Source organism: Lates calcarifer, linkage group LG17 (assembly GCF_001640805.2).
Source record: "Lates calcarifer isolate ASB-BC8 linkage group LG17, TLL_Latcal_v3, whole genome shotgun sequence".
NCBI lineage: Eukaryota > Metazoa > Chordata > Actinopteri > Centropomidae > Lates > Lates calcarifer.
The window spans coordinates 26,165,280-26,177,572 of NC_066849.1; the positions used below are offsets into that span (position 1 = coordinate 26,165,280).

Genomic DNA, 12,293 nt, shown 5'->3' on the forward strand with positions numbered 1-12,293 from the left:
GAACAGATGATGCTAAAGCTAACAAACAGTGCGTTAAATTGACTCTGAACCATATCTGTGATCTCCTTAAGGAAGACAAATCTATGAGTTATGTCTTGCATTTCATTGAGCTTTAGACAATAGCTCACACCTCCCTCTCTCCCTCACACACCGGCACACTCTCTGTTGTCGATTCGCCTCTCGCCAGATGCCGTTTACATCGCTCGCCTTGGTTGGGCTGGCTTTTGTAAATGACAGGCGAGAGATGGGGCAGATTTATTTCAACAAAACCGCCTGAGCAGCAGCAGCAGCAGCAGCAGCAGCAGCAGCGCTCCCAGCTCTGCCTCCAAGGACGGACACACACAAGCACAGAAAAACACACACACTCGCTCTCACAGCTTCTTTGTGTGAAAGCACACACGTTCGAGGTTGGACACGACCAGAATTCACAGGATAACAGAGAGAAAGTAAACAAGACGCACACAGAGACAGAGTGGGAGAAGTTAGAGGTAGACCTGTGCACTGCAAAAAAAAAAACCTCTCCTGTCATTTCTGTCTGTGGTCCCTGTAGCTTATTTTCTTAAAACATGAATGAAAAATCTTTCTAAGTTTACCATAAACCACATTCACATTAGTGCATGAAAAACATTTTTTGTGAGCCTCCTCCTCCTCTCACTGATATATGTGATGTGCTTCTCTGAAAGTTCACATCTTTTGAACTTGGATCAATCTGCGCTGACCTTTACGAGCACGGCCTGCTTGTTCTGCAGTTACATGTAAGAGGAAATTATAGGGTTTGTTTAATGACAAGGTTACAGAAATGCTGTTTGACACCCCTAAGTGGTCTAGCTACTTAACAATGTAGCATGTGTTTTGGTGAAGTCTTTTCTCCTGGTCATCAGAACAGATCATGGAAGGTTATAAAACTGTCTAACAGCTTCAGACAAATAACATGGTTCTCCTGAAACAGACACTTGAAGAGTTGAAAGCATCTGTAGGTATTTTAGTTTAAAACATTAAATTATCAACAGGATATGAGGGAATTATGTAAAGACATAATCTGTGTGATGCCCCATCCTGCAATTTTGTACCTCTATAGGCAATAATGAGGGACTGTGGTGTCCAGTCACTCTCATACTCTATATCAGTGCAACAGAAGAGTGAAGTGCTGCTTCTCCTGGTAATCCTTAAATTGACACCAGTGAGCTGTAAACTGCCTGATGGCTGTATTACATCAGATGCATCATACGGACAGAAGAGGTGGTCAGGGTACAGTAACCTGTTGGTGAGGTTAATGTGTAAAATTGCTGCTTTTCTGGCGAGTTGACAGTCTGAGGAACATGGAAATGACGTTCATCAAGACCTGTGTGTTGCCATTATAAGCTACAATGATGTCATGCCACTTCCATTTTTGATTTTTGAGAATCAACAGTCATACTGCACATGGCCACAAGATGTCACTTGTCAGCAAATTGTAAGCACAGATCGTTTTGGGCAGTTGAATAGTCTCTTCAGCTGTTTGCAGCTCAGAGTGGTTTACCAACAACAGATGCACAAACAAATGAAATTCCCAGGCAGTGCAGTCCATTCTCCTCCATTCATCAGCTCCTCCCTGAAGATGGATGTGTGTTAGATTGCCTCACTCAGTCCTGGGGCCTCAGATACATCGTCCAATTGGATAAAAAACTCCACTTTCTATTTTCCTTATTAGGATCCCAGTCTTCACTAACCTCCTTTTACGTAGCTCATTTGAAATCCTTATAATTATTATACGAGGCACTAAATGGAAATGGAACATGTGTGTATGTGTGTGTGTGAGAGAGAGAGAGAGAGAGAGGGGGACACATATGTAAATAGGCTGTTTTGCATATAAAATGCTTTAGCTTCAATATTCCAGAGTAATAAATTGCTCAAAGTGAGAGACAGCGCACCCAGCCCCGGGCTATCCTAGAGTCATTAAGTAGCTGAATGTAGTGAGGCGGACACAAAGCCAGTAATTCAATGATGGCCGCAGCTATGATGGAGAATTTACATGGAGATAAAATCCAGAGAGTAGGACGAGGAGGTGAGAGGGTGAAAGAGAACAACAGAGAGGGACGAGAAGAATTAAGAGACAAAGGACAGGGAGTGAAGAGGAGGAGTGGAGAAGGAGGAAGAGGGCGGGAATGTCATGGAGCCATGACTGGAAAAAAAAGGTATAGGTAAGGGGAAGTGGGGAACTTACAAATGAAGAGTAGGCCAGAGCCACGACTCCTGCTGCCACTTCAGCAATGAATATGATGAGGATGATAGAGAAGAACTGCATGGAGGGAAAAAGAGGAGACAAAGCGTTTTACTCATATAACACTGATAGTAATCTTTTTGTTGTTGTTCAAGTCACAAACTCATGTTTTAATCTCTTTAGTGGCTGATTGATTATTCGTTTTGTCTGTAAAATGATGGAGGAAAGATGTGCATCCCAGAGCCTGATTTTACAGATTTAAATTCCTTGTTTTTATCCCAACTGTCCAATACCCAAATATACTCAATATATAACAATAACAATAACAATAACAATACAAAGACAGAGAACAGATCCTCACATTGAAGAAGCTGGAGCCAGGAAAGGTTTAGAATGAAAATTAAATCAAAGAATGAACTCCCAATTTTTAGCAATGTCATAATTTTTTCCCATTTAATTATCATTAATAGAAAAATAGTGCAAATACTACAATTACATTCTACAGTTTTGGAGCATTATTCTGTCACTTAGACTTTTTTTGCAATAAAACTCTTTAAAATTATCAATAAAATAATAAGGAAAATAATCATGAATCAAACAAAATAAATCAGTAGTTTCAACCTAAGAATTTAAGTAGCCCTAGAAGAAAACACAACAGACTGGTAATCTGTTAAACTGAAATGATTAATAAGTGTTTTTTTTTTTTTTTTTCTGGCGTAAAGCTCCATGAAAGAGTCTGATGTTTGTAATCAGCAACATGTCTGAATATCCTGGGCCCTTTACACAGTTATTGTTGTACTGAACAATCACAGTGTCACAGTGATTATGGAGAGGGACAATAAGGAGACACAGAGCCTGAATGATCCATTTCATCAGCTCATCCATTCTTTTTATTCAGTCCATTACAGCTGTTTCCCTGATATGTGCTGCATCCTGCGCTGTCAGTTGCAGGATCTGCTGCATCGTCATCATTCATCTCAATGGGAGATGTGGACATGATGGGGCCTCTGCAGGGGGAAATGTACAGCCTGTGCTCCTCATTAGACTCACTGCAGTGGACTAAGAGGTAGTTAGACCTGCCGTTAATGAGCATAATAATGTACATTGTGCTATTCTGGGGTTGGTGGTGTTGCTGATATGGATGAGGCAGGAGGGGTGGATGTGGATATTAGCTGGGCTGTTGATGAGCTGGATGTAAATGCGAGGATACTGAATGTGGAGCAACTGGGTGTAAAAGCACCTTATGAACTCATGAATGATCATTTGTGGTGTTTTACATCATAATGTCAGTGGTTTAAGGGCAACGAGAGACTACATGAATAGATGACTGAACCACCTCACTATTGACTTTCCCTCTTGGATGATTTTCCTATTCAGTTTTTACATGTGCTGTACGTACCATTTTTATGGTTTTGAGTCTTACTGGGAGACACCCTGAGAAATCATTTGCATTAAAATGCACAGAGCACAAGTGTCTACTTACACATCCAACAGACAGAGTAATGTTATCATCCCATTTGTGTCCATTTGTGTGTGAAGATCACACAGAGTCATTTGATTCATGGTTTAAAAATGGACCAGTAAAGCCTTAAAGTGCATCTCCAGCTGATATCAGTTGCAATTAGTCATTTATTTCAACCTTATGCTGCAGCTGTTTATATGTCTGTTGTTCTAATAGCTGGCTAAAATACTATTTTTGCACCATTTGTCTGCGTAACAGTTCAATATGACAAATGAAAACTGACCACACAGTTACATTATTTTCTTTACAGTTGCACCTGTTGTTTAACTCTACTTCCCCCCTTTATTCATCTCTGTATGTTCATGAAATCAAATATTTTTTAGTCAAGCCTAGTCATTTTTTGACATACAATGATGCTAAATCATCCATGTTTTGTGGACAGCGGTAGTTGGAGGTGATATTTGTCTGTGACATTACCTGAAAGCAATGGATGTAAAGCTTATTCTCTCTGTCATAGTTCCCAGAACTATACAACACAGCCTTAAAGTCGTACCACAGCTGTCAGACAGCTGTAGCACACGTGGTAAAATGTTAGCATCCAGATGTGGCCACCAGGTTTGTGAATAGGGCGGACATAAAGAACAGTGCTTTCATGCTACCTTGGGTAGATTGGTGAAGCAGACCCTACACTACACACCCCAACTTATATCTACACCATAGGATGATGTAACGTAGGTCTGGTACACCTACCGTGAGCAGCAGACACTTGCTCTCCTTGTGGGCCCCACAGCAGCCCAGTAGCCCCAGCAGCACCAGCACGATCCCGATGGCAATGCAGAAAAAGCCCACATTGACGAATTGCATGCCTTGGCCAGAGAACGGCCCCAGCAGCTTCAGGAAGGAGCCCCCATCCACACTCACCCAGATCCCCATGGCCAGCAGGGTCAGGCCCCCCAGCTGCAGCAGGACCCAGGAAAACATGATTAGCATACATTAGTGCAAAAAACTATGCATGTCCATGTATGCAGCAGGAAAATCCCTGTCATTAATGGAAGAGGGAGCCTGACCAGTTGGCTTTCCAGAGGATGTAATCACACTTAACAATGGTGAATAACATGTCAATTATTTGTTTGCCTGGCAGTCATTCAGACAGGGTCAAGTCAACAGCTCTTGAGGGGGTAATGGGTTTTGGAAAAGAGGGGACATCTTACATCACTAACGCTCTCTTACTGTTACCTCTTAGTGACACCATGACACTTATATCCTTCCCTCCATTCAGAGAGAAGGATTTCTTTTGTGAGACTTTGCTGCCTCAGGCTTCCCATTATGTATCGAAGCCAAGCAAGCTTGGCCTCTTTTTACCTCTCTGAACAAAATGACTGCCCTTTTCCACAGCCACCTTTATCTCCCTACTCATGTCATGCAGGAATAATGGACAGAAATACAGTTAGCGATCATCTTGTGATGGTGGAAAAGGACACTCTACTATTTGATTATAGCATGGACAGAGAAGAAGAGAGAACGTTACTCTCCACCAGATAGGACTCTTAGCTTTTTCAGCCCTGCAACTAAACTTAGGAAGTTTAAGTACACAATCAGGTGTCATGATCCCCCTTTGTATCGAACATCAGATGGCTACTGGGCCTTAATCTAAAATCACTCTGAGAGGACCAATTTAAAACAGGCCTTAATTCATGCAGCATCTACCCAGCTCGTCTACACCAACTGACCCATTCTAAAATAGACTTGGTCCAAGTTTCTCTGATCAGTCGTGACACCCAAATCATAACTAAACCCAGCCAACCAACTGAAAGGTGTGTTCCTCCTTGTAGTCAGGATGCAAAAGGAAACATTAACAACAAAAAGGTGAGCAGGCAGTCTAAGTCTAAGTCTCTAAGTCTAAGTCTAAGTCTAAGTCTAAGTCTCTAAGTCTAAGTCTAAGTCTAAGTCTCTAAGTCTAAGTCTCAGTCATTTCATTGAGGGACGCTGAGGAGCATTTACTGAAATCCATTGGCATAAAACTGGTAAAACCTGCTCATAACAAACAAATTCAGAACTATGTCAAATGTTTCACATTACAGACTGTCATTATCTGTTTCTCTCTCTGCCTCTCCGTCCTCATGTCTCCACCTCTGGCCTTCTCTTCCACTTTATTTCCAGTCTTTTTATCCTCCTTCCTCCCCTCTGTGTATCTCACCCTGTGCTCCTCATACTGAGTGATTTCTTCTTCTTTCCTCCTCCTCTGCAGAAAAAAGCCATGTTTGAAAGCCGATATTGTCTGTCAGGCTCCATCAGAGTCACTGCAGTCATTGGCCCCCTCTACTCTCCATCAGGCCCTGACACTCCACACCTCCTGTCAGACACTGACGTCTCCCATGTGGGAATCATCTCCCCCTTCTTTTCTTTGTCTCTTTCCTGCTCTTCCTATCTTTTTTTACCCACTTCTTCATTCTGCTTCTCCTCTCCTTTCACTCTGGTGTTTCCCTTCTCGTCTCTTGAACCTGTTCAGTGTCATCATTGCACCGTTAGCTAAATGTGATACGACAAGCATATTCCCCCTCTAACTCCATGTCTGCCACCATCATCCCTCACCAGGTATAATTATAGCTGGCATGCTGTCTTTTTTTTTTTTTTTTGAAGATGGCTAATCCCTTTGATGGTGTGCCATATGCAGGTGGATGCCCTGTCAGTTGAACACCCACATGGCAAAAGGACTGGAAGTAAATCAGGTTTTTGAAAGAAGGGTAGAAAAGAAAAAGCAGCGTCCTATCTTTGGAGATGGGAAATATAGGCTATTAGGGTCAGAGGAGAGGGAATGAATAACAGGCTGTAGAATGGGAGGCCACGGCCTCCAGAGAGGGGGAGGTGAATAGAGAGAAGAGATAGAAAGATACTGAGGGGTAGAAAAGAGAATGGGTCCCATCCCATCCCCAATTGAAATGGAATTGGTTCTCTTTGAAAGGCCTGGAATGAGAGAGACGTCAGTTGAGTATAAAACCCATCTTCATGGGTCATATTACTGTGAGCAGACAATCTGATTAAGTCCCCAACACTAGACCGTGGATCTGTACAGAGACACTTCTAATTTCCAATGCATTTATACTGGTTCCAAGGCAACGTCAAGTCTCATGGTTGAGCGTATTCCTGAAACTAAAATCACAGGCTATAGGTTTGTTCAGTTCGGTTTTGTTTTTAGATATTTAAAAATATTCTTTGCTAGAGGGCACCCAGGAGGCATCCTAGTCAGATACCTGAACCATCTCAACAGGCTCCTTTCAGTAGTGGAACAGCTGTCACTACTATAGCTCCTCACCCTGTCTCTATAAGGCTGAGTCCAGACACCCTATGGAAGAAATTCAGCTGCTTGAATCCACAATCTCATTCTTTTCAGCCACTATCCAGAGCTTATGGCCATAGCTGAGGGTTGGAAAGTAGATTGGCTGGTAAATCGTGAGCTTTGCCTTACAGCTCATTAGCCTCTTCACCACAACATCCACATTACTGCTGAAGCTGCACCAGTCCGCCTGTGAATCTCTTACTCCATCCTACCTTCACTTGTGAACAAGGCCCAGAGATACTTCAACTCCTTCTCTTGGGGCAGCAACTCATCTCCAACCATGGAGGGAGCAATCCACCATTTTCCAGCAGAGAACCATGGCCTCAGACTTAACTCTCACCCCCCTCTGCTTTACACACAGCTGCAAACTGCAATAATAATAACAGTGTATGTTTCAAATGACAATAACTTCCCAAAGTTCTTAGACACTTTTTCTGATTTATTTTTCACCATTTCACTGACTTTGTGTACACTACAAGTTTGTATTGAAGGTGAGAAAGAGAGGGTGGACTTGATAACCATCAGCAAAATGAGGGTAGAATGAGATACCAATTTTGCAAAGTGAGTTTATGTTTTTGGCAGTAGTATCGTGAGGGTATCATCTCTTCTGGGTAGTTTCATGTTGATTTGACAGAGCACATGACTGTGGTACCAGAGACCAGGATTCCAATCTTTGATTAGGTTTAGATAACAAACACACTTTATTTAAGCTTAGGGAAAGATTGTGGTTTTTGCTGAATATAAAAAAAACATGTTGTGTCTCAAGTCACTGTTGAATTTTTCTGTAGTAAACCAGACTAGGATCTTTACCTAACCTTATGTGAGTGTCTAAATATGCCCATAAAATATCTAAATATAATGTAAATCTAATCTAATCTAAAAATAAATATTGCTGCAGTCACTACAAGTGGATACATATTACTAATGTTGATACTTGTACTGTAAGATCAGTACAAGTATCAACATTTTTGCAATAACATTTAACACATATATTTCCTCATTACATTAATAGACAAGTAATATGGTCAGCATAATGTCAAAATGTATTCGCTGTTTCACGTTGGTTGAATAGAAACTGAATTTCTGGAACACACTGTTGGACTGCAACATTCTCCACTCAGTCTTTTGTGTGTTTGTTTGTTTTCATTTGAGCTACTTAAATTAAGACACATTCCACGTGGTCTCATTGGTCTATCCTAGAGCTAGGTTGTTACACAGTGAACTTCTGATAAAAGTGAATTAGCCACAAAAAGCTGCACATTGTGTGGGTTGTGTCAAGCTCTTCCTCTGGTCTTCTGCTAAATTCAATTTCAACATTAAGGATTTTTTCCTGTGGAGCTGTCAGCCTCGGTTCAGGGTTAAGGTCAGTAAGCTTTGTCAGAATTGCTTGTTGGATGGTCAGTCAGCTTCAGAAACCCTCAACACCTTTTTGATATCAGAACGGGGAATCAAGTTTTGGAATTTCTGAACTCACTCAGATTCACAGAAGAATATTGATACTTTCATAAACTGATTCTTTTCTCCTGCCTTAGACAACAGGGGTCATTTCATCAAAGTATAAATTCTCTGAATGCAGATCTCCACTGGAGATGTCTCTACTCATCAGGATGATAAAGTTGCAGCACTGAACTTGAAATGCAGCTGCAGTGGCCTCAGTGTTTGAATGGTTGCATTAAAGCATCGTCTTTATGAGCTGAAGAGAATCATTTCATCATTCTGCTCTGCTGGCTAACATTTCAAAGGGACATCATAATCAGTGTGCTGCTGTGACTTTTAGAGCTGCCACACCAGATTTATCAAGCAGCAGCACTCAGGCAGAAATGGGAAATGTGAGGAAAATGATGACTTGTGCTGAGAGCTTCATCTGTGACAGTGGAGGCCCAGGTGGACTCGACTCGGCAGGCGAATTCAGCTTACCCTGCCAAAGTTTCTCTCCATTTCACAAACCACATTAGTTATCAACATTAAGCCAAAGATGTAGGTGGCAAAATTAGAGCCTCTGAAGTTAATGAGATGAAAATTGCTACAGTGGAGAGAAAGTGGATGAGAAAGGAGCTTCATTTAGGTCTTCTGGCTCACTGATCTGAAATGTTTATGTAACGTCCCTGTTTGCATCGAAGGGTGGGATGAAGTGATTTTCTGTGTATTGTGTTCTTTGTTTTTTAACTTCACACACCACTTTTCATGTAAAGATTTCACACAATAAACACCCCCCAACACACAGACACACACACACACACTCCCCCACCTCCTCACCATATATGAACATGCAGTCAAAGCAGAAACATACTTACAAAGATAAGCAAGTTGAACAAGACCATCATCAATTTGACAAATGTGAAGCAGCCCATTTTAATCTGTAATAAAAGGAGAAGATAAATTATAGCATTTCTTCTTTCATCAGCCCAGAGCTTCTATCTCTCATTCTCACACACAAACACACACACACACACGCACACGCACAGGGATACAAAGTCTACGTGGCCAATCTTCATATACATGCTGTGCTATTACATCCAGCCCACATCCCTGCGAAATTACTGTGAAAATTACATTACTGACAATGAGTCTTAATGATAACACACAGCTGGGAGAAACAATAAAGATATCTGTTAATGGGAGATCTATGGAGAGGAGGAAGCTAAATTATAGTGGAAAAAGTAAAGTGTTTACATGTAGCAGAGACATTAAGGCTCATAGAATAGAAATCTTACCTTTTACTGTATTTATATTTCTTTATATCCAAAGTAGAGCAGCTTTAAACCTGTTTAACAGCCCGTGTCCTGGGTTTCAAAGAGCGAAGCTGAATTTGAAAAAGGAAATAAAACACTCTATAACAAAAAACACAGATGCAGAAGTTTTCCTTGGCTCTGACTCAGGTGTTTCCAAGTGAGCAGTGATAACTCTGTCTAAATATATCCGTTCCGTGATGATGTTCATGCAAGTAAAAGCCTTTGGCGGGGATCAGAAATCTGATGAGTGCTTTTCCTCAGGCTGGCTGGTGGAGAAAGCGGAGGACTGGGTGTGGTCCTGGAGGATACAGGTGACAGCAGGTTTATGTTGTTCAGGTACAGGTACAGAGTGGCTAGAGTGGCAGCTCTGACCCCTGCAGGTACGCAGTGACACAGATTCACAGTACAGGTATACCTTTTTGGGAATTTGAGTTCGAAAAGATGGAGGTCCACATTGTCTCTGCAATATAACTGTCAGACTGTGAGAAGACAAAAATAATCCTGAAAACCTGAGATGGGAGAGTCATATGAAGAGTCAGAGGTGAAGAAATATGTTGAATAGTATTGTTAAAGCGACGACATCTTAGGCAGGTTCAGGTTCAGGAACTTTTGAATGTTTGTAGTTGTTTTGAGTTTCTTTATGGTAATTTGGCTTCACTTTAAATGTTATTTAGAGAGAGGGTTTTTTGGGTCACTGCAGAGATCAACAGTTAATTCATGGCTTCATACAGAGGTCATTTTGTGGGTACACAAATGGTTATCTAGCTTTGAGACTTGGTCTCTTACAAGCTAGCTCACATTTTGTCACACTGGCTTTTATTTCACTAAGGAAGTCAAAGTCAATGTTCCCTTACATGTGTCCTGACTTTATTTTCCCGAGTATTAAATGAGGTAGGAATATGTTTGCCAGATACGTCAGTTAGTATGTCAGGTAACTTTTTGCCTCTGATGTGTAGTCTTTACCTGTACAGGTTTCAGGTCCTTTCCTTTGATGCAGCCCATGGGAGTGTACGATTGGTACAGAAGGCAGACAGAACCTTCATTGTCATGGTTACAAGGATAAACAGGACGTCACGATTTAGGTTTAGGAAAATAAGTGCTTCCTTAAGGCTAGATGGCCTTCATCGTCATGGTTACGACAATAAATGGGGATGGATAACAGACACAGCGTTGACTAATGATTTGTTTTGTCAACCCATCCATCCTACCTGAACTCCTCCTGATGTGGACTTTCCCAGTCTTTATACTACATCACCTGACTCCTTTGTTTCTGTCATAATTAATATGGCTGCTGTCACTTTTTATTCAAAATTTAAACATTCATTTCAATTATTCAGATTGAGAGTGACAGCCCAGAGTTCACTTAGCAATTGAGGTTTGACCACAATTGTTATGCACCTTGAGGAAAGATAAATGTAGACTGAAATGTCTGAGAATTTTAGAAGTCTAAAAGGCACCACATAATGACATTATAACAACAATGAGCTCAGGGTGGAAGAATGAAATATAAAATCCTCCCTGTGTTACTATAGATCTAAGATATGCTCATATAGACAGTAGACGTAAAAATCATGGAGCAGATCCCACTTTCCCTGGAACATTCAGCCTGTTTGCTTTAGGTCTCAGCTTGTTGCTGCTTTCTGCTGTTGACTCTATTGTTCATCTCTCCTTCCTTTGTTCTTGTGGCTTCTGAGCGTTGCAATGACCATTACTGACCACTAGAGGGAAGAAGTGAACTTCAATGAAGGCTGTCAGAGCCTCTTCCCTTCATTGTTGTCCTATAACTTCATCTGGTGATTAATGTTTTTCTGAGTGGAGGAATGTGCTCTTCTTTGTCCTGGAAGAAGGAAAAGAAAAGAAGTAGAATTGAAAAGAAAAGCTGCTCTGTTCTTTATGTGTATTTGTTATCACTACATCATGATGTTCTTAAGTCAGTGGTAAATTTAAGCTATATTTCAAAGGCATTCATCAGCAGATTGTCTAAATTTCTGCCAGTGAATAATTGGTTGTTTTACTGTGTCCTTGTTTCAGTGTTTCATGGCACCTCCTTTGTTTCATCACTTGTGTCTTCCTGAGATTTTTCTTGCAGTCAAAGCCCATTTTCTCTGAGCTGCAGGCAAGAGAAAAAAAACTCTTTGAGAAATGGTAGCAGCCCTCTGCCCAATGCCACCTTGTTGGAGAGTTGAGCCCATATCAGCTTAAGTCTTTCTCAGTAATATTACTTTAATGGCCTTATTGTGAGTTATGACAATCTCACCCACACCGTCATTAACCTACTGGTCCTTAATCTCAGCGAGAGGAGCACCTGTCAGGCTTCGTTAGCCATTAAACCGTTAATAATCTCTGCCCGCGTCCACGCACGCACACACTCTGCAGCCACAGCACGTGGAAAAAGAAATGATTAGACGGGTGCTTTTTCATCACCTCTGATGAAAGCAGCGACGGGCTGCAGAGATCTCGGGTGAGATGGAGAAGGTAAAAAACACGGTCCCTTAATGAGGTCGGTTAGATTGAGTATTATCAGCGGCCCTCCAGGGCAGTTATACATCTACTGCTGCTGGG

The 12,293-nt window shown here is 41.4% G+C and overlaps 1 protein-coding gene across 1 annotated transcript in view; it reads right to left on the bottom strand.

The window, feature by feature from the left end:
• The window catches only part of LOC108891084 (tetraspanin-1), a 19,803-nt gene extending 9,817 nt beyond the window's left edge, over positions 1 to 9,986 (bottom strand). The window contains exons 1-4 of the mRNA XM_018688211.2: positions 9,714 to 9,986; positions 9,294 to 9,356; positions 4,413 to 4,619; positions 2,204 to 2,278 (exon numbers count right to left, since the gene is read on the bottom strand). Of these exons, the coding sequence (XP_018543727.1) occupies positions 2,204 to 2,278; positions 4,413 to 4,619; positions 9,294 to 9,350 (339 nt within the window). The 5' untranslated portion in view covers positions 9,351 to 9,356; positions 9,714 to 9,986. The remainder of the gene's footprint in view (positions 1 to 2,203; positions 2,279 to 4,412; positions 4,620 to 9,293; positions 9,357 to 9,713) is intronic.
• Between the last annotated feature and the right edge of the window lie 2,307 nt (positions 9,987 to 12,293).